Source organism: Miscanthus floridulus, chromosome 18 (assembly GCF_019320115.1).
Source record: "Miscanthus floridulus cultivar M001 chromosome 18, ASM1932011v1, whole genome shotgun sequence".
Lineage (NCBI taxonomy): Eukaryota > Viridiplantae > Streptophyta > Magnoliopsida > Poales > Poaceae > Miscanthus > Miscanthus floridulus.
This window is the reverse complement of record NC_089597.1, coordinates 91,558,439-91,581,566: the sequence shown is the minus strand read 5'-3', so window position 1 is coordinate 91,581,566 and position 23,128 is coordinate 91,558,439. Positions and strand designations below refer to the sequence as shown.

The window sequence follows — 23,128 nt, the reverse complement described above, 5'->3', positions numbered from 1 at the left end:
TGAAACCCAGCCTTAAGAGATATAAAGGCATAGTCAGGCCCACAGTAACCATCTTATGAATAGATCACAAGCGACATCTTATGAATAAAGTAATTAGTTCATGGTTTAGATTAGAGGCTAAATAAAGAGTGTAGGAGAAAACTACCTTTGCCCAGTCTTATAGACAAAAAATACAACATGTGTTTACTGCCTGATCCAGTTAGGAACTTAAAACTCAGCAACTAACACTGTATTTACGTTAGAACCAGCGAGTCAATCCAGCAGGGCTTGCAATTCTTGTCTGTCAAATGAACTCGAGTTTCAACAGATATTATCACTCATATACGTAAATAAAAAGGGTAAAGGGAATCTAGTCTACCTAGGCAGTGCTTAGGCGCCACCCATGGTTCACCTTCACCTAGTGCCAAGCACATTTTAGATTTTTTCTTCTTCTCGAACGACACAGGAGAACTGCAGAATAAGTTACAGGGGAGAGACTAGAGAGACCACTTCCCATCACACACACACACACACACACACAACACACACACACACATAGCATTTTAGAAACTGCCAAATAAAACTGAACACTGAAAGTCTGAACCATTCACTGAAAAGGAGCAACTTCAAATTGTAGGCTAATTTCTATTTGAAATAGTCCACAAGCATACCACTCAAGCTGTGTCTACAAAATCATACTATGATTGTATAACCATGTTTAGATTTACATCTACTGAACCTACTATCATGTGAGTCGGTACTCAGTACAAAGCCTTCAGCTATTAGAAAATCGCAGGTACCATATCATTCAGTCATCTAATCAGGGAACCAAAATCAACTGATTGAAGGGAGATGTGTCCCAGATATATATCTTTAATATGCTGGGTGCACAATCCAATTCGTTTACCATCCAAAATCCCATCGATTGATGACGAGAAACCTGTCCTCCATCCAGGGAAACGTTGTTTCTCCTTCACATGAAGCACATACATACTTGGTGACGCAGATTGGCAGCCCATAACAAAGCAGTTGAATTGTCGAGTAGGGACTCTAACTCTTGACAGTGTTAGCACAACTAAACCGCTTCCAGAAATGCCATACACCAAAACTTCATCAGTAGAAGCCACAGAATAACTAGATTCTAAAGGTTTAATTATTGCCTCAAAATCCTCAACCATTGGAATGCCATAATCATCAAGTTCAAATCGTTTTTCTGTAAGTTTTTCATACATCCTATACTTCGCAGATAGTGTCCTGATGCAGGATTTTCTGACACAATCCACAAACATAAGCTGAAGTTCTTTAAAACTGTCAACTTCAGAAAACCATCTTATCCAACGATGAACTATTCCTGCAAACCAACTTACTATTAACTCATCATGTTGCAAGAGAAGGGCTGAAACATGCCTAGGGAAACCTTCGAGATTAATTATACCATAGCGATGAAGGCACTTCTGAATATAGCTAAGAGGTGCATGAATTTTAACACTGCCACCAGTGCAGGTACTAGTTGATTCCTCGCTCTTCAAATTGGACAATAATGCTTCCATTGCAGCAGTCTCTGATGAAATGTAATCTTTAGCTTGCTTCTGAAAGTTGTAGAATGCATCCCTAAGGTCTTGCGCGAGTGCCGGTTCAGCAATGTATTTTGATAAGAGAACATCCCTAAGGTCTTACCGCCTGTGACCGGAAGGTCCCGGGTAGTCGTGGTCTCCTCGCATTGCACAGGCGAGGGTAAGGCTCGCCACTAACACCCTTCCCCAGACCCCGCACAGAGCGGGAGCTCTCTGCACTGGGTACGCCCCTTTTTTTTTAACATCCTCATTTAGCTCATTTTTGGCATTGACATCCTGCATCCATACCTTCAGCAAAGTTTTGAACCAGTGATCTGTCTTCATTCCCTCTTTCCTAAATTGTGCAATGTGATCCAGCAAAGGGGTGCTAACGCCAAGCGACTTGATCTCACTCTCTTTTATTCTTCTCAAGCCATATGCCAACCACTTCTTTCCTACTCTAAGATTCATAGCATCCCAAATCTCTTGCTTCTGAGAAGCAAACAAACGAATCTTCTCCTTCAGCTTATGCACAGCTTTCAGTTTAGCATTTTCCTTCGTTTCTACTCTGCCCACAAAACCAGCAAACTGTAAGCCCCGTGGGTTCCTTCTGATTGGCACAAGATGAATTTTATCATCAACTTCCAAGTAAAGTGATTTGTTTAAATAAGCAACCATTTCAGATTTCATATCTTCCGCAACATCTCTGGATCCAGAAACTGCGACAAAAATCTCATCCATATATCTACAAGCATATAGCTTTGTCTTTGTCTGACAATTTGTTTGATCTTCACTATTTTCACCCCTGCCCTTCAGTTGACTCCGAAACCAGCGCCGCAAATTTGAACCACGGTCTTCTAAAACATTTGTTGCCTCTAAACCAAGGCCTTCATGTTTCAAGCAAATCCTGAATACCTCATGGTCAAAACTGTCAAGATATATGTTCATCAGGATTGGTGCAAGTACTCCTTCTTGAGGCAGACCATGACCCTTGGGGTACCCACCAAATACCAAATTGATCACCTTGGCATCAAACATATTTTGCATGAATGCAACTAACAGGGTGTCATCGATCTTCTCCTGTATTAGCGAAATAAGCTTAGAGGTCACATTGCTATCAACCTCCTTGTGCAACGGGACAGTAAAGCACCAATCTGGAACCCCGATTTCATCAGTTATAAACCTGAGAGCTGAGTGATATCCTCGCCCACTGCGACAGCCATGTGATATCTTTGAGAACTGAGGCCAGTAGACAACCTCAAGCACCACCCTTATCGTTTCCTGAACCACTTTCAAGTTCAGCCCAGGGAGAACAAGGTGTCCTCGTTTTCTCTTCGCCACCACTGAGAAAGCATTTGCTCGGACATCAAACTCCCCGCTCCTCAGCTCCTCTGCCAGCGTGACAAAGCAGACATCATCCTTTGCAGACGCTAGGTCAACGCTAGGCCAGAAGACCGTCGGAACTGCTGCAGAGAGCGCATCTAGGACTACGAGGAAGCACAGCAGGCTGTTGCCAGCGGCGGCCTTGTCCCAACGTTGAAGGTGACGGAAGCAGACGGAATGGTAGATAGCTATAGAATTGTGATCTTTTGATGGTATATATCTCAAGTTGGTTTTTTTGATGGTAGATACCTAAAGATTGGTTCTTTAGATGGTATGGATCCAATTTCCCCCCCACGAATCACCAGCTCGTTTGGCCGTGGGGTGTCGTAAATGATCGTAAATTTTTAGTTAAAATAGTATTTTTTTCTCACACAAATCAGTCAGCAGTACTTCTTTACGAACCACGGTGGATGTTCACGCTGTGTTATGGGCCCCACTCAATTTTTTCCCCGAGCCAGCGACGTCAACAAAAGTAAAACCTAAAATCTTGTAACCATAGTCTAATTACAAAATTAATTAATTAATTACAATCAAAATTTTAAACGATAATGCTTGGCCACGTGCGTCCGTTCCATTCGGATACGGCTCATTTTCATCCACTCATCCGTTGTCATAAAAAGAATATATCCACCACGCTTATTCGCTCATCCGTTGGTCTCAGCGTGAGCGTGTGGACGCACATCCCTCCGCTCCACTCCACCCTACCACGCCCTCTTCCACCGTCGTGCGCTCGTCGGCTGCCGCGCCGTGTCTTTCCCCCAACCGCCCGGCGCCCCATCGTCGGCCGCGTGTGCGCCCCGTCTCAGTCACCTACGCCACTCGCTCCCTCGCCGTCCGTCCGTCCCCATCGCAGTCGCGCGCTGCTGCCCCCGCCATGGCCGCTGGGGCGCACATGTCGTGGCGCCTTAGGTCTTCCCTGGTCAAGCCAAGGGCACCCACGAGCGCGGGCAGTGCTGGTGGTGCTCACGCACCACGGCTCGCTATCGGCTCCCACCCCGAGGCCAGAATCGACTAGCCCTGACCTTCCCCTCCCCTATGTTGCATTGTATGTATGTTTAAAGTTTACAGATGTATGTTGCAATTATTTTATTTTTTATGTTACAAAAGTAGATTGGGAGATGTTGCAAGTGTTTCAGAGGCATGTTGCAAGCGTTTGTTCAAAATGTTTCATCTGTTTCCAGTCGTATGTTGCAATCGTTTTTGATCCGGATGTTGCATATGTTTCACACATATGTTGCAACAATATGTTCTTAATGTTTTCGGCTGTTTCGATCTTATGTTGCAGCAAGTGGTTTCATGTTACAAGTTGCAAGTGTTTTATTTGGATGTTTTCACACACATGTTGAAAGTGCATGTTCTAAATGTTTCATTTATTTTCAAGCGTATGTTGCATTCAAATGTTTTTTCATGTTGCAGGCGTTTTATATTGTTCGACCGAGGGCGAGCCGGGGGCACTGGGAGCCGACGAACGGGGGTGCTACGGTCGGGGCGAGCTAGGGGCATGTGAAAGGTCCTAATATGGCTAGAGAGGGGGTGAATAGCCTATTTAAAAATCTACAAATCAACTAGAGCAATTTGATTAGTATGACAAATAGCGAAATGCAAACTTGCTCTAGCTCTACAAAGTTTGTAAGCCACCTATCCAATAATTCTAGTTGCAATGATTACTAGGCACACAACTAGCAATGTTACTACTCACTAAGAGCTCTCAAACTTGCTACTCTAACGAGCTCAACTAGATGAACTTAAAATAACAAAGCAAGCTCTCAATTCTAATTACACTAAAGAGCTTACCATAACTAGTTTGCAAGAATATAAATGAGTGAGTAAGGTGATTATACCATCATGTAAAGGAGTGAACCAATCACAAGATGAATACTAAATCAAACACCGAGAGAATACCAAAGGGCAAGAGACAACCAATTTTTCTCTCGAGGTTCACATGCTTGCCTGCACGCTAGTCCCCGTTGTGTCGACCAACACTTGGTGGTTCAGCAGCTCAGAGGTATTGCACGAACCTCGTCTACACAATTGGACACCGCAAGAACCTACCCACTAGTGAGGTAACTCAATGACACGAGCAATCCACTAGAGTTACATTTTGGTTCTCCGTCGGGGAAGGCACAAGACCCCTCACAATCACCACGATCGGAGCTGGAGACAATCACCAACCTCCACTCAACGATCCTCGCTGCTCTAAGCCATCTAGGTGGCGGCAACCACCAAGAGTAACAAATGAATCCCACAGCGAAACACGAATGCCAAATGCCACTAGATGCAATCACTCAAGCAATGCACTTGGATTCTCTTCCAATCTCACAATGATGATGAAACAATGATGGAGATGAGTGGGAGGGCTTTGGCTAAGCTTACAAGGTTGCTATGTCAATGCAAATGATCAATAGAGTGAGCTTGAGCCGGCCATGGGGCTTAAATAGAAGCCCCCATGAAATAGAGCCAGTGTACCCTTTTATTAGGCACAACATGGGGTGACCGGACGCTCTGGTCAGTTTGACCAGACGTAGGACCCCAGCGTCCGATCGCTCGATGCTTGCCATGTGTCATCGGCTTCAAACACCAATCGCTCGATCTCAACGGTCAAGTGATGACTGGACGCGTCAGTTAAAAAGTGACCGAACGTAGGACCCCAGCGTCCGGTCATTTCTAGTAAGGTTCCAAATGTGAAATTTCATGACCGGACACGTCCGATCATGCTCGACCAGACTCACCCGGCGTCCGATCACTCAATGTTCTTCTGTGCGCCTCACGTCAGCGTACATCAGCACTGACCGAACGCACCCAGCCAGCGTCTGATCACTCTTTGTGCTAGCGTCCGGTCACAAAACCGTGACACGTGCTTACTGCTGCTACTAACCAAACTCTAAACCCAGCGTACGGTCACTGCTCCACCAGCATCCGGTCACTCTGTTGAAAGGTCCTTGTGTGGTTTTGGTAATTGAGTGACAACCTAGGTGGACTAATTGTGTTTATGTGAGATACACAGGTGATTAGTCTATAGGTACATATGTGTGAGCAACATATGCCATGAAGGCAAAAATGGCTTGGAGATGTTGTAAAGCTCACACATGTGATGATGAAGGAGTTCATTGCACATGAGACATGACATTGAGTCATGTGATCAAGGTGGAGAAGATCAAGACAAGACTTGGCTTGATAGACCGGTTGCAAGCGTGAAGGGCAAGTCGGAGGCTTTGGAGCGATGGACCGCATGGCGGTGAAGCTTGAGCAAGACTTGGCGCCGATGGACGAAGGCAATGGTGAAAAGCAAGTGATGTCAAGATCGATGAACCAATATGATCACGTGATGATATAAAGTGGATCATATCATTGTTGATCATGTTGGTGCATGTGTTGCATCAACATTGGAGGAGATGGAATGGAATGCGCAAGGCAAAGGTATAACCTAGGGCATTTCATTTCACCAGTCATAGGTGTGTAGAGAAGTTTATGACCAGGTTTAGGATAGATGGTCATACTATCAAGAGGGGCAAACTTGTTTGCATTTCGGTCATCTAGTGCCACTCGAGTGATCTAACTTTGCATCGTCGCTAGGATTGAGTGGCGTGGCAAGTTGAGTAGCTAATCCTTTAAAAAATGATTGTGAAAATGCTAACACACATACACATGGTGGTGTACACTTGGTGGTGTTGGCACATTTACAAAGAAGATGAAGTTGGAGTTGATGTGGATCAACTCGACGATGGAACGGAGGTGAGAAGGGTTCGGAACTCCATCGGCGGAGTGTCCGCCCGTAGAGTGCGGATAGTCCAATGGTGCCACTGGCTCCCTGTTCCGAAAAGATAGGGTCTCACAGAGTGGACCGGACACTGGTCACATAGTGACCGGACGCTAGGTTCCAGCGTCCGGTCAGTTGTGGTAGTCAGCGGGCAGGCGTCGGTCATCGACCGGATGCTGGCGCTGGAATGACCGACGCTGGCGCTGGAAGTGACCAGACGCTGGCTGTGTGTGTTCAGTCAAGGTGACGTGTGATGATGCAGGCAAAGCAGTGTTGCTGGAGGTGACTGGACGCTGGTGTTGCGTCCGATCGCGACCAATCGGACGCGTCCGGTCATGTCTGGTACCTTACTAGAAACGACCGGACGCTAGGGTTGCTGCGTCCGGTCAGTTCAAGCTAGAGCGTCCGGTCGTCAGATGACCATTGAGATCGGATGAACATCATTTGAAGGAGAGGACACGTGGTGAGTATCGCGTGACCAGACGCTGAGGTCCAGCGTCTGGTCGATCAGATCGGAGCGTCCGGTCGTCCTGACTTTTGCCCAGTGAAGGGGTAACTGCTCTATTTGTTTGTGGGGTTATAAATAGAAGCCATGGTTAGCCTTGGGCCAGAAGCTGAGCACACTAGAGCCTTGGTGGCTTGTGTAGTAGTGCTTGGGAGCCCTCCATCTCACATATACTTGATAGTGATCATTCGATTATGTGAGAGAGCGATTCTAGTGCGATTGCATCGTGAGGTTGCATCAAGTGGCACTAGGTGATCGAGTTGCAAGCTGGTGGTGCTTGTTACTCTTGGAGGTTGCCACCTCCTAGATGGCTTGGTGGTGGTCTCCATTGAAGCCCGCAAGAAGCTTATGCGGTGCTCCGGAGAAGAGCTTTGTGAGGGACATTATGCTCGCCCCGCGGGAGCCGCGAAAAGCAACTCTAGTTGAGTGTGTCATTGAGCTACCCTCACTTTTGGAGTAGGTTCTTGCGGTGCCCGACGTGCGGGCTTGGCGGGTGATGCCAATTAGCCACTGAACCACCAAGTGAGCGGTCGACACAACGGGGACGTAGCGTGTTGGCAAACATGTGAACCTCGGGAGAAAAATCACCGTGTCAACCTTGTTCTTCCCGTTGGTTTGCATCGTCGTTACACAAGCTTGCGATTACTTTCATATACATTGTGGTTGTGTAGTTGCTCTTGTAATTAGTTAGCTTATGTAGCTTACTAGTTATCTTCTTGCTTGTGTAGCATAGAAGTAGCTCCCTTGCGTGGCTAATTTGGTTTGTGTAACCTTGTTAGTCGCATTGCTTAGTTTGTGTAGCTAAGTAATTGCGCTCTCTAATTTGGCATTGGTTGCCTTGTTATTGAGCATTGCTAGTGAGCTTAGTTGGCTTTGTGCTTTTGCTTACTAGCATGTGTAGGAGCTTCCTTATTGCTTAAAGTACTAGTGGCATAGGTTTGTGTGACCTTGCTCCAAGAATTGGTTAGGTGAGCTCTAGCTAGCCCGGCACCTTTGTTGCTTAATTAGTATCTTTGGAAGGTGCTAGAGAACATAGATAGAGGGGTGTAGTCTTGGCTAGACCGATAGTTCTAATTCCACACTTGTTTCGGTTAGCCGACGCGATTAATTTTAGAAAGGACTATTCACCCCCTCTAGTCCATCATCTCATCCCTTTCATCTGTGAACCCCTGTCTTTTCTATATAGGGCGTCGATGCCACCGTCGGAGTGTCCGCACTCTATGGGCGGACACTTCGCCAGTGAAGTTTCTAACCCTTGCTCAAATATGCCAACCACTAAGTGTATCACCTTGTGCACATGTGTTAGCATATTTTCACAAGCATTTTCAAGGGTGTTAGCACTCCACTAGATCCTAAATGCTTATGCAATGAGTTAGAGCATCTAGTGGCACTTTGATAACCGCATTTTAATATGAGTTTCACCCCTCTTAATAGTATGGCTATCTAACCTAAATGTGATCATACTCGCTAAGTGTCTTGATCACGGAAATAAAATGGCTCCTACTATTTATACCTTTGCCTTGAGCCTTTTGTTTTTCTCTTTCTTCTTTTCCAAGTTCAAGCGTTTGATCATCACCATGCCATCACCATTGTCATGATCTTCGCCATTGCTTCATCACTTGGAGTAGTGCTACCTATCTCATAATTACTTTAATAAACTAGGTTAGCACTTAGGGTTTTATCAATTAACCAAAACCAAACTAGAGCTTTCAATCTCCCCCTTTTTGGTAATTGATGACAACCCTTTCACAAAGATATGAGTTGAAATTTAATTGAATCCATGTTGCTTGCCCAAGCATATTTACCATGTGAGAAGGATTTGGACAAGTTTCATGAATCCCAAATGGTAGCAATTGCTCCCCCTACATATGTGCTAAGAGTTTGGATTATAGCTTGCACATATGCTTATATAGGAAATATAGGAGACAATTTCTACCGTACGATGTTAAGGTATAAGAGATGGACCTTTGAAGCGTGATACCAATCGGAGTGCACCAATATACCATCCTTAGCACCATTAGTAACTATATATACACAAAAACTAGAATACCCCATGAGATCAACATTATAAGCAAAGGTCTAGTTTCCATAAAATGAACATAAGTCTAGTTACTTTACCCTATGCATGCTAGTTTTTCATTTCACCATTTAAGCATATAACTAGCATACACCACACAAGCATGGATATTGAAATTTAGAACTTGTGCTATGCAAGCAAATATATGAAATGCACATCAAAATGCAACATACAAGTTTATGAGCTTGCTCCCCCTACTTATGTGCATTTTTTATTTTTCCCTTTACAATGTCATTTCATTTGTTTGCTTCTCCTATCTTTGTGAATTTCTCTCCCCATTTATCAACAATTAGCACAAAAGGTGAGCTCAAATTATAGATAGGTTGGGGTGAAACCATGTGAAATGAGGATCATTTTCCTAATTTGGTTCAATCTAGATTACTTGCAAAAGATATTTAACTCAGTTTGATCCAAGGATAAGCTTCTTCACACCTCCAAATAAGGGTTATCTTGTACCATGTTGAGTTAAACACTTATAACTTATTTTCTAGATCAAACACTAGGTTTACAAGTCCACAAACATGTCATATTCTACCACTAGATCATTTCAAGAATACAAACAATAGTGGTACCATACAAGCATCAAATTCATTTGATTTTCATGAATGAGCCTATTCAAATGTGAAATATGTCTAGATGCACTAAACATGTCCTTAGCAAGGATGTATGCCATGTCAATCAACTTTTACCTTGGATTGCTCGAAGGAGAGGCATGTCATATAAGTGGCGGTGCATCAACACATATTGGAGAACTCAAGTATGTTCAATTCATTCCTTAGCTTGCAAAACATCTTTTCATCAAGTAGCTTGGTGAAGATATTGGCAAGTTGATCTTCGGTGCCCACACTCTCAATGCAAATGTCCCCTTTTTGTTGGTGATCTCTTATGAAATGATGGCGGACATCAATATGCTTTGTTCTTGAATGTTTAACCGGGTTGTTGGTGAGCTTTACGACACTCTTATTATCACATAGCAATGGCACTTGCTTGAATTTAATTCCAAAGTCACTCAAAGTAGCCTTCATGTAAGTGCAATCAAGCTCTATTGTGGGTTTGGCATTGATGACCACTAAATTAGAGGACTAATGAGATTTATCGATATGATAAGCAGGGAATCGAAAAATGAGGATGATGTACAGGTTGCAGGTGTCCTAATTACAAAAGGTGGCCAGACCTAGCTCAAAGGAAGTTTAAATTCTTTTATGTTTTGAAATTAAGTTTAGGGAAAGCCATACTATTAAGAGGGATTTTAGGACAGTTGGTCAACTGTTGAACCAGATGCTCAAATTCATAGATTTATATCCTCCCACCTAGTCAAAACAACCAGCCAAATTTCATATCATTTTACCTATTTTGGCTAGGGCGATATTGCCGCCCTGTTAAGAGCGACAGTGCCACCCTTAACTGACTATTGGGCTTGAGGGGTATTTATACCCTTCAGGTCCGGCCCACAATGGTCATCGTCTTCACTCAGTCATTCTGCTCGAAACAAGACAGAACCAAAGCTCACTTCTCTCCTCCATTGTTGCTCCATCATCCCTCAAGCAAATCCATGATTCCAACCATCAAAACTTGAGAGAAAAGGCAGCAAAACTCGATTGGAGAGCAGATCCACTGATTCCCAAAGTCTAAGAGCATTTAGTTCATGTTTGGCCGACGGTTCTAGGGTTTGTTACTCTTGGAGCTTGCTCCTAGTTGGCTAAGCATCACCCTTGCGCTTGCTAACTCGTGTGGCAGCCTTGGGAGGTTTGTAACCTCATTCAAAAGCTAAGAAATCACCTCTCACCTCAAGAGTTCACTCTCTTGATTTGAGAACGAGGGTAAGGCAAGCCTTTGTGGCAAGCCCAAGCCTTTTGTGGCTTCCTCAACAACATGGACTTAGGAAAACCTTTGTGGTGAGCTAAACCACGAAATAAATCTTGTGTCTCGCGTGCTTCATATTGTTTACTTGCTGGTTTAGCTCATTGCTAGCTGTTATTAGGGTTTGGTTGCTCGATCCACGCTTGTGTGGAGTTTCTGTGGTATTTAGTCTTCGAACTAGATCTTGTCTTTCTATTGTAGGATTAAAATCTCAGCTGTGTTAGATTTATTTTCATAGAGCGGTAGTGCCGCCCTCTGTTCTAACATAGTTTTGAGTTAAATTTTTATAGGCCTATTTACCCCCCCTCTAGGCCTTCTTTAACTTCCTGTAGATCCTACAAGTGCTATCAGAGCGAGGTTGCTTCGTATATGCTTCACCGTGTGAAGTATGGAAGAAGGAGGAGGTTCGAGGACCGTTCATGATGCGGACGCAAGTGGTGTGCACGTCAAGGATGTCGGCAGCAGCAGCAAGATGTCCATGTTGACAGCAAGTGACACCACCATCAAAGAAGCTAAGACCACCAATGCCAAAAGAAGAAAGGCAAGAAAAGAAAGAAAAGTCACCAAAATTGCAGCAAGAGAAGCTAGATAAAAGAAGAAGGAAGAGCAGCGGCTCAAGGAAAAGAAGAAGAGAAAAGAAGCTAAAAGAATCACAAGAGAGGCAAGAGCCAAGAGAAGGGCAGCAAGAGCTCAAGAGAAAGAGAAGAATGAGGATGATGCATCATCTAGTGAGCTTTCTAGTAGCTCGGATGATGGAGATAATGATGTGTCATACCATGCTTCAAAAGATAGCAAGAAGGTGAAGAGCAAGGACTAGAAGGAGGATAGCAAGAAGAAGGGCAGCATCAACAACAAGAACAAATATGCTGCCGTATCCTTTAATTATTCTTATTTGTCTAACCATAACAAAAGGTCCTTTATCAATGTACCCGCGGGCAAGTTGCCTCATTTTGATGGGACAAACTTTGCCAAGTGGAAGCACTTGATGAGTGCCTATCTTGTAGGTCTTCACCCTGGTCTTTGGGAGATTGTGGTGAATGGATTGCAGCCACTGAAAGATCCCGAAGTGCCAACAAATGAAGAGTTAGCTGCTATCCATCTCAATGGCCAAGCTACAAGCATTCTTCTTAGTGCCTTGGATGGAAATGAGTACAACCGAGTGATGAATGTCAATGTTGCAAAATAGATTTGGGACACTTTGCATCTAGCACATGAAGGTGTTGATAAAGTGAGGAAAGCAAAGATTGATTTGTTGATGGATAAGCTCAATAGGTTTGTGATTGTTGATGGAGAGGGGCCACAAGAGATGTTTGATAGATTGATGACCTTGGTGGGCAAGATTAGAGGCTATGGATGCGATGATCTTGATGATCACAAAATGGTGAATGTTGTGTTGGAAGCCTACTCACCAAGAAATGAGACCGTAGTTACCTTGATTAGAGATGAGAAGTTTGAGCACTTCACACCTAATGATGTGCTTGGAAGATTGTTGACATTTGACATGCAAAGAGAAGAATCTAATAAGAGGAGAAGACTTGGTGAGTTGCAAGCCAAGCTAGAAGGCATGAAAATCAAGGAAGTAGCTCTCAAGGCCAATAAATCAAGCAATCAAGGCACCTCCAACAAGGCAAAGGGCAGCAAGCAAGCATCAACAAGTCAACCCAAGGAAATCAAGCCAACTCCACAAAATGATGATCCAAGTTCATCCTCAAGTGAAGATGAAGATGATGGGGCTGATTACATGAAGATTGATGACATGGCTTTGTTCATGAAGAGCTATCACAAGGGGCTAAAAAAGAATGGGTATAAAATAGTGCAAAGAAGGTTCCTAAACAAGAAAAAGAGAACTTGCTACAATTGTGGTAGCACGGAGCACTTCATTGCTAAGTGTCCCTATGATAAGAAAGAAAACAAATACAAGAGGGACAATAATGAAGGCAAGCATGAACACAAAAAGAGATACAAGCAAATGGGAGAGGCACATATCGGGCATAAGTGGGACTCAACTAAGGAGTTAAGTGATGAGGATGTGAAGGTTGCTACCATGGCCATTCAAAAGCCATCCTCTACACCAAGGCTCTTCAACAATATGTCCGATGATGATGACCACCGCTCCACTCATGTTTGTCTTATGGCAAAGGGTGAGAAAGTAAAACGAAGAGCCAAATCTCCTCCACCTCCTAGTGACATCTCTAGTAGTGAACTTAGTGATTCTAGTGATGATGATACTAGTGATGTTGAGAAATATGCTAAATTGACTAAAAAGTTGGATCCTAAGACCAAGCTCTTCATCATAAATCTAATGGAGGAATTAGAAAGTGTCAAAGCCGAGCTAGCCGATAGAGATGAATATCTTGAGGAAACTGAAAAGATATATATTGGCTGCAAGGAAGCTTTTGAGTTAGAGAGAAGTGAGGTGAACTCTTTGAACAAGGCCTTGGCCAAAGAGCAAAGAGAACATGCTCTCACAAAGAAAGCAAATATTGCACTCAATGACAAGTATTGTGTCTTAGTTGAAAAGCACAACAAACTTGAGAAGCAATATAATCTTCTATGCGAGAGCACCCCACTCCCCTCTAACACAAATAACACTTATATTCCCTCCACTAGCCAAGGATGTGGAAAATGCTATAATCTTGACTTAAATGTTTATCCCACTATCCTTGCAAACTTGGAGGTTATGAAAAAGGAGATTGCTAGGCTCAATGCTATGTTAGGCAAAAGGTGCATGGAAGGCAAGAAACCTGCTGGTGGCAAAGTTGAAAAACCAAAAAAGCCGCAATACAAAGGTGGAAGAAATCCACGCATCAAGGATGGGCTTGGGCACACTCATAGAGGTAAAACCAATGGGAGAAAGGTAATCAATAGATATGAGTGTGTTCAGTTCATGAGCAAAGGGCAGGAAGGTATAGATAGGTCTGCACAGATGGTGGCACAAGGCCAGCCTAGAGCAGCACCATAGCCTATGGGTGGCAATGCTGCACCCCCAAAAAAAGGGAAGACCACCTTCTCCTCCTCTACTCAAGTCAAGCCCAAGAAGAAGGTGATTCATCCTAAGCAAGGTGTCCAGAAACCAAAGAAATCTATCTGGGTCACTCCAAATAGATATGCTTATCAACCAAAGGCAAAAGCACCTCAATAATGTTTGAATTCTAACTTTGTTTTGCAGCACAACAGCAAGGGGGAAGTGTTTGCCAAGTTTGTTGGCAATGGTCGAAATATTTATCATAATGCTTTCATTTGGGTTCCTAAAGTTCTTGTGACTAACATGCAAGGCCCCAAGAATGTTTGGGGACCTAAAACTAGGAACTAAACTTATGTTGCAGGCATACTTCTCCGGTGGGTCAAGTTGGGTGCTTGACAGCGGCTGTACAAATCATATGACCGCAGATGATAATATTATATTTGGTGACAATTCAAAAGGGGGTGTGATTGGACTTGGTAAAGTAGCTATTACACTTGATCATTCAATTACAAATGTCTTACATGTTGATTCCTTGAAGTACAATTGCTGTCCATCTCTCAATTATGTGAGATGGGCTACAATTGTCTCTTCATGGATAAGAGTGTGAAAGTCTCTAAGAGGGAGGATTCCTTTATTGTCTTTATGGGTCACCTCAAGAACAAGCTTTACCTAGTTGATTTCAGCAAAAGTAAAGCTAAGCTTGAGACCTGTTTAGTGGCAAAATCTAGCATGGGTTGGCTATAGCATCATCGACTAGCTCATGTTGGGATGAGAAACTTGGCCAAACTCCTAAAAGACAACCACATCCTTGGACTAACCAATATTCAATTTGAGAAAGATAGGATTTGTAGTGCTTGCCAAGCCGGAAAGCAAGTAGGTGTACCTCACCCACCAAAGAGCATCATGACCACCACACAACTATTGGAGTTGATTCACATGGATCTCTTTGGACCGGTCGCCTACCTAAGCATTAGGGGTAACAAATATGGTCTAGTTATTGTTGATGATTATTCCCGTTTCACTTGGGTGTTCTTTGTTTATGATAAGTCCCAGGTGCAAGAGAAAGTCAAGATATTTGTAAAAAGGGCACAAAGGGAGTTCGGTCTTCCTATCAAGAAGATAAGAAGTGACAATGGGACCGAATTCAAGAACACTCTAGTTGAAGAGTTTCTTGATGATGAGGGCATCAAGCATGAGTTTTCAACTCCTTACACCCCTCAACAAAATGGTGTAGTAGAGAGGAAGAACCATACACTTCTTGATATGGCAAGGACAATGCTAGATGAGTACAAGACGTCAGACCTCTTTTGGAGTGACACCGTCAACACCGCTTGCCATGCCATCAACCGCCTCTACTTACACAAGAAACTCAAGAAGACTTCATATGAGCTTCTAACCGGTAACAAACCAAAGGTGTCATACTTTAGAGTGTTTGGGTGCAAGTGCTTTATACTTAACAAAAGACCCAAAACCTCTAAATTCACACCTAAAGTTGATGAAGGCATTCTTCTTGGTTATGGATCAAATGAGCATGCCTATCGTGTCTTTAACAAAACCATGGGTAGAGTTGAAGTCACGGTAGATGTGACATTTGATGAATCTAATGGCTCTCAAGTGGAGCAAGTTGATTTAAGTGTTGTAGGAAAAGAGGATCCACCATGTGAAGCAATCAAGCAAATGGCTATAGGCGATATTAGGCCACAAGAAGATTGAGCCACTAATGATGAGGATCCATAGGATGTTGCTGCACAAATTTTTGCTGATGTACTCCATCGACAAGGGCAGCACTCACCTGCTAAAAATCAGCAGGGCGGCAGTGCCGCCCCATCCACCTCAGCAGCAGCTCCTTCAACTCCTACTCCACCACTTCAAGGGCTCAACCTAGAGCCTATCTTTGAAAAAGAAGAAGCTGAGGGTCCAGAAGAAGAACAAGGAGGTGTTGAGCATCCAAGGCTATGTCACACTATACAACAGGATCACCCCGTTGACAACATCCTTAGGAGCATTCGAAAGGGGATAACAACTCGTTCACATTTAGCAATTTTTTGTCAATATTACTCATTTGTCTCCTCTTTGGAACCTCTCAAGGTAGAACAAGCACTTGGAGATCCAGATTGGGTCATGGCCATGCAAGAAGAGCTCAACAACTTTGAGAGAAATCAAGTGTGGAACTTGGTGAAAAGGCCCAATACCAATGTTATTGGTACCAAGTGGGTCTTCCGCAACAAGCAAGATAAAAATGGCGTGGTAACAAGGAACAAGGCAAGATTGGTGGCCCAAGGCTTCACTCAAGTAGAGGGCTTGGACTTTGAAGAAACATATGCACCGGTGGCAAGACTTGAAGCAATTCGAATGCTTCTAGCCTTTGCTGCCCATCATGACTTCAAGCTATACCAAATGGATGTCAAGAGTGCATTCCTTAATGGCCCAATACAAGAGTTGGTGTATGTGGAGTAGCCACCGGGGTTTGAAGATCCCAAGTTCCCTAACCATGTCTATAAACTCCAAAAGGCGCTCTATAGGCTTAAGCAAGCACCAAGAGCATGGTATGAATGCCTTAAGGAATTCTTGCTCAAACAAGGCTTTGAAATAGGCAAAACTGACCCTACACTCTTTACTCACAAAGTTGAAAATGATATATTTGTGTGCCAAATATATGTCGATGACATAATATTTGGTAGTACTAACCATATGTATTGTGATGAGTTTAGTAGGATCATGACTAAGAGATTTGAGATGTCCATGATGGGTGAGCTGAAGTTCTTCCTTGGATCTCAAATTAAGCAAATGAAGGAAGGGACATTCATTAGCCAAACCAAGTACACCCATGATATACTTAAAAAGTTCGACATGGTGAATGCCAAGCCTATCAAAACTCCCATGCCAACCAATGGACATCTTGATCTAAATGAAGAAGAGAAAGCCGTGGACATCAAGGTATATTGATCCATGATCGGCTCTCTACTTTACTTATGTGCATCTAGGCCGAACATAATGCTTAGTGTGTGCATGTGTGCTAGATTTCAAGCCAACCCAAAAGAGTGCCATTTAGTGGCTGTTAAAAGAATCTTGAGATATTTAGTACACACTCCTAACCTTGGCTTGTGGTATCCCAAGGGCTCCAAGTTCAATCTACTTGGATATTCAGATTCTGATTATGCCGGTTGCAAGGTAGATAGAAAAAGCACTTCGGGGACATGTCAATTCCTTGGGCGGTCCCTAGTGTCTTGGAGTTCAAAGAAGCAAAATTATGTAGCTCTTTCCACCGCCGAGGCCGAGTATGTTGCAAGCGGTGCATGTTGTGCTCAACTATTTTGGATGAGGCAAACCCTTCGTGATTTCAGATGTCAATTCACCAAAATGCCACTCTTATGTGATAATGAAAGTGCCATAAAGCTTGCAAACAATCTCGTAAGCCACTCAAGAACCAAACATATAGACATCCGACATCACTTCTTGAGAGACCACGAAATCAAAGGAGATATCGAAATTCGTCATGTGAGCACCGAAAAACAACTAGCCGATATCTTCACTAAGCCTCTCGATGAGTCAAGGTTTTGTGCTTTGCGTAGTGAGCTAAATATACTTGATTTCCGTAACGTGGTTTGAAATATGGCACACCTCTATTTGACAACCTAGCGACATAGGAAAATGATTTCAAAGGATACTATATTGTGTTTCAAAACCATTTCAAAAGGCCAACTAAGTGTCATGACCATTGTTTGTATTGTTGATTGCTTACTGGTCATGATATTTAGATAATATATATCCATATATGAGGTAAAGAAGGTCATAGAGTTTTTAGCATAATCTCTACAAAATTGGCAGGGCGACAGTGCCGCTCTTAATGGCCGGCAGTGCCGCTCTCGGAAAACTGGGTCATTTTCTACCAATTTTGGCTGGGTTGTGGGGCCCATTTTTTCTATATATTTCTTTCTCTAGCCCCCGACTCAACTCTCCCCTTCTCTCCCAGCTGACACCGATGCTCGTGCTCCTCTCTTCTTCTCTCTCAAGCACGTGTCGCCGCCGTTCCTTGTGGACTGCCACCCCGACAGTGCCACCCCTATAGCCAGCTGAATCTTCTCATCGCTGGTCCCTGCAGGAAGCTCCTGGCCGAGCCCTTTCTCCTCTTCTCCCTCCACTCCAACGTTTTGGAAGCAAGATGAAACCCTAACCCCATTCGATGTGAAGCTTTTAGTCATGGATTCCTATTTCTAAGGGGGAGTATGAAGGGTTTAGAAATGTTTTTGATGGTTGAATCGGATTGATTTTGAATTTCACCGGTTGGATGATTTTGGGGAGAGCAGCAATGCTGCCCATGGGACTATTAATGGCACCTCTAGCAGATTCTAACTACTATACTCAATCTCATAAAATCAATAAAGTTCAGAATGGATTGGATTCATTTATCAAAATTGTTTCTAAAGCTTTTCATATTCAATCTTTCAAATCCACGGCTAGGGTTTCATATATTTTTCGTTTAGACTGTGATTATGAAATTATGATGATGGATAGACACTGTTGGAATTAGGATTTAGCCAGAACGAGAAAGGTGAAAATGAACTAGTGAAGCAACTGAGGGCGGCAGTGCCAGCCTCAGGGGGTGGCAGTGTCGCCCTACTATGTTGATTCTAAATCCAGCAAAGCTTCCTGTGTCATTTTCAAAATTATTTTTCTTGTTAAAACCTACTTGCAGCTGTCTCTAACTCATCATCTTTTACAATTTCTTATCAAGTCTCATTTAATTGTATAGATGGACTAAGGAAAAAGAAAGGTGATGACAACTAAGCAAAAGGTAAAGAGAGGCAGGGGACAGACAACCTATATTCCCAGTGATAGAAATCTTGATGAAGACCTTACTGAAGAAGAAAGAATTTAGAGGATGGGAATGACCATTTGTGTGTGGCCTGATTCTCCTCTACACATTTCAGAGATTGATAGCAGCTACATGAGAGATAACACTAATGTGTTCAACCTCAATCCTCCCCAAAATAGTGACAATCATAAGGTCATTGATTATTCTATGAGTTGGAAGAAGACTGGTGAAGCTAGAGAGATTGATCCTTACTCCTCTGACAGATCCAATGGCATTGATTATAGATTTTGGAATGCTTTCCAATCTAATTTTTATGCCATAGCCATCCTATCCAAGTCAAAGGGCAAGATCAGCAAGATGTAGTATATTGATTTTGGTGACTTAGAGAGCAGAGATGATCATCAGTTTGCTACAGCTATCAAGACCTGTGACCACTTTGAGATGACAGACATCATGAGTTTCAGGTATGATTGGAATAGGGAAATTCTTGCACAATTTCATGCCACTTACTATTGGAACAAGGAAGTGGATGAGCTTCATTGGATGACTAATAGGCAACATTATCGCATTGATTTTGTCACCTTCTGTCGTATTCTTGGTTTTGGACACACCCATAGGGGATATAAGAGGATTCATAATGAGCGTCGTCTTGAGCCAATGGAAGTAAGCTTCATATGGGAGGATCAAAATCTTATAGTTCCTAATTGGTCAAGGACCAAGCTCAAGAGCTTCTATTACATCATGAACAATCTTTTTAGGTTCACTCTTAACCCCAAAGACAATGCAACAGATTTAAATGGCTATATCACTAATGTGTTGTCTAGGTTTCCTAGCTGTGAAAAGTTTAATATTCCAAGATTTATTTGGGTTGAGCTAGCATATGCCTTGGATGATGGGAGATCTTTGCCCTATTCTCCTTACCTCATGTTTATAATTGAGAGAGTGACTGGCATGTGGTTCCCTAAGGATTATGAGCACAATGTTTACAAGATCAAAAAGACCCATGGTGGCTTAGGGGGACTTGGCTCAGCTACTCAACACACTGGGTCTGGAGGACTTGGAGATAGTGGGGCAGCAGGCTTTCACTCTTCTGGAGCTACACATAGAGATATTCCTGAGCCGTCCAGGGCTAGGGAACAAAAGAAGAAGTCAAAGTGGGGGAAGATGAGTGCATGGATGAAGGCAATCTTTGCTCATTGTGCATATGCTTCACAGGCTGTTTATGAGGATAGAATGGAAAATAGGGAAGCTATGAGGCATGCTAGGGAGATGGTAGGGCTGCCACCACTTCCACCAGTGCAGTCACCACCTCAGTTTCCTAACTTGCCTCGCCTTTCTTCTTTTGATGAGGAGCAGGATCAGCCACATGAGCATCATGATGAACAACCAGATGATCAGCAGTATGGGCACTCATATGAGCCATTTAGTCAGTACTATGGGTATCCATAGGGGCAGCATTTTGAGGAGCCCCCAAGGTAGTAGGACCTTGGTGCAAAGATTCACCCTACAAAGGCCGATCCACAGGTTCAGGCAGCTTTGTTTCACACATATTCCAGGAGACCGTGTCCTTCAACGGATCAGCCAGGGCCTTCTACTTCAGCTAGGGCAGCACCTCTGCGATGATCAGCACGCTTCACTTCACACACTCACGTCGCCGGATGTGCCCGCGTTGACTCCGATAGTGACGAGTGATTTTTCTTCTTTTTCTTCTCTTTTTGGTACTTGATGCCAAAGGAGGAGAAAATTTGAGGGGTCAACAGATTTTTGATGCAATGTGTTCTCTGCAGCTGCGCCTTATGTTCAGATCTGATGAGAGTAGTTGTTAGGTTGTGAGTTTGAGAGTCGCTCAAAACTCTATTTTATGGAATATGCTACTTTGTGACTTAATTTGCTTCGGATATGGACATGTATTCATGGTTACTATTTTAGCTTGTTATATTCTGAGTTTAGATTGTTTTATATTCATATGATCTGTTGTAGGAATCTAATTGCTACCTAACTGATATAGTCAGGACGGCAGTGCCGCCCTCTATGACTGACAGTGCCGCCCTATGCTGTATCAGCCAGAGTCTTATGTGCTTGAACTGATATGACCTATCATATGCATCACTTTTATTCCTGTGATACTTTGTTTAGCACCCCATAGCAGGCATAGATGTAGGAGGAGGTTCCCATCACACCTAAAATGTGAATCATAGCCTTTCATGCCAAATTGAGAATTTAAATCTCTATTTACATATTTAGGGGGAGGCTCCTACACCCATGGTTCGAAAATCTTAGTTTAGATTTCATATCATTTGTAAGCTCTAATTGGGTTGTCATCAATTACTAAAAAGTGGGAGATTGTAAGTGCAATCAAGCTCTATTGTGGGTTTTGGCATTGATGACCACCAAATTAGAGAACTAATGAGATTTATCGAGATGACAAACAGGAAATCAAAAAATGAGGATGATGTATAGGTTGCAGGTGTCCTAATTACAAAAGGTGGCCAGACCTAGCTCAAAGGAAGTTTAAATTCTTTTATGTTTTAAAATTGAGTTTAGGGAAAACCGTACTACTAAGAGGGATTTTAGGACAGTTGGTCAACTGTTGAACCAGATGCTCAAATTCACAGATTTACATCCTCCCACCTAGTCAAAATAGCTAGCCAAATTTCATATCATTTTACCTGTTTTGGCTAGGACGGCAGTGCCACCCTGTTAAGAGTGACAGTGCCGCCCTTAACTGATCATTGGGCTCAAGGGGTATTTATACCCTTCAGGTTCGGCCCACAACGGTCATCTTCTTCACTTAGTCATTCTGCTTGAAACAAGACATAACCAAAGCTCACTTCTCTCCTCCATTGTTGCTCCACCATCCGTTAAGCAAATCCTTGATTCTAACCATCAAAACTTGAGAGAAAAGGCAATAAAACTCAATTAGAGAGTAGATCCACTGATTCCCAAAGTCTAAGAGCATTTGGTTCACGTTTGGCCAGCGGTTCTAGAGTTTGTTACTCTTGGAGCTTGCTCCTAGTCGGCTAGGCATCGCCCTTGTGCTTGCTAACTCGTGTGGTAGCCTTGGGAGGTTTGTAACCTTATTCAAAAGCTAAGAAATCACCTCTCACCTCAAGAGTTCGCTCTCTTGATTTGAGAACGAGGGTAAGGCAAGCCTTTGTGGCAAGCCTAAGCCTTTTGTGGCTTCCTCAACAATGTGGACTTAGGCAAACCTTTGTGGTGAGCTGAACCATGGGATAAATCTTGTGTTTCACGTGCTTCATATTGTTTACTTGCTGGTTTAGCTCATTGCTAGCTGTTATTAGGGTTTGGTTGCTCGATCCACGCTTGTGTGGGGTTTATGTGGTATTCAGTCTTCAAACTGGATCTTGTCTTTCTATTGTAGGATTAAGCAGCTAATGGGGTCAGGTTTATCTCTATAAAATCTCAGCTGTGTTAGATTTATTTTCATAGAGCGGCAATGTCACCCTAAAAGACCGGTAGTGCCGCCCTCTGTTCTAACAGAGTTTTGAGTTGAATTTTTACAGGCCTATTCACCCTCCTCTAGGCCTTCTTTAACTTCCTATAGATCCTACACTTCATCCAAAGTAATTGAGCACAACAACTATCGACCGAAATGTACTCCGCTTCGGTGGTTGAAAGTGCTACACTATTTTGCTTTTTTGATGACCAAGACCCAAGTGATCTTCCCAATAGTTGACATGTGCCCGATGTGCTCTCTCTCAACTTTGCATCCCACATAATCGGAGTCCGAATATCCAATCAACTCAAATCTTGCTCCTTTGGGATACCACAATCTAATATTTTGGGTATGCTTCAAGTACCTCAATATTCTCTTTGTTGCTTTTGAATGACTTTTTCTTGGTGAGGCTTAGAATCTAGCACACATGTATACACTAAATATCACATCCGGCCTTAATGCGGTCACATAGAGTAGGCTTCCAATCATAGATAGATACATCTTTTGATCCACCATGTTGCCACTAGCATCACTCTCCAAGCTTCCACTTATCCCCATTGGTGTACTGATAGCTTTACTATCATCCATTCTAAACTTCTTGAGCATGTCCTTGATATACTTGCCTTAACTCACAAATGTGCAATTCTTTATTTGCTTGATTTGAAGACCAAGGAAATAGCTAAGCTCTCCAATCATGGACATCTCAAACTCACTTGCCATCATCTTGCCAAACTCCTTATAAAAATCTTGATTTGTTGACCCAAAAATGATATCAT

General features: G+C 43.1%; 1 protein-coding gene across 1 annotated transcript; it reads right to left on the bottom strand.

Moving 5' to 3' along the window:
* Window positions 1–791: 791 nt before the first annotated feature.
* Window positions 792–3,693, bottom strand: LOC136524179 (nuclear intron maturase 4, mitochondrial-like). The gene is made up of 4 exons (XM_066517637.1): window positions 3,547–3,693; window positions 2,655–3,056; window positions 1,780–2,612; window positions 792–1,644 (listed from the first exon to the last, which is right to left on the bottom strand). Exons 1-4 carry the CDS (start codon window positions 3,691–3,693, stop codon window positions 792–794), a joined length of 2,235 nt encoding a protein of 744 aa, XP_066373734.1.
* Window positions 3,694–23,128: the final 19,435 nt, after the last annotated feature.

Bases quoted from the DNA above. Each gene is read 5' to 3' on its own strand.
- LOC136524179 (XM_066517637.1), bottom strand. From the start codon at position 3,693: ATGGGGCGCCGGGCGGTTGGGGGAAAGACACGGCGCGGCAGCCGACGA. The intron at 2,613-2,654 runs GTTGATAGCAAT...TCGCTAATACAG, and splicing joins CTGTCCCGTTGCACAAGGAG to GAGAAGATCGATGACACCCT. The intron at 1,645-1,779 runs GTACCCAGTGCA...GTAAGACCTTAG, and splicing joins GATGTTAAAAAAAAAGGGGC to GGATGTTCTCTTATCAAAAT.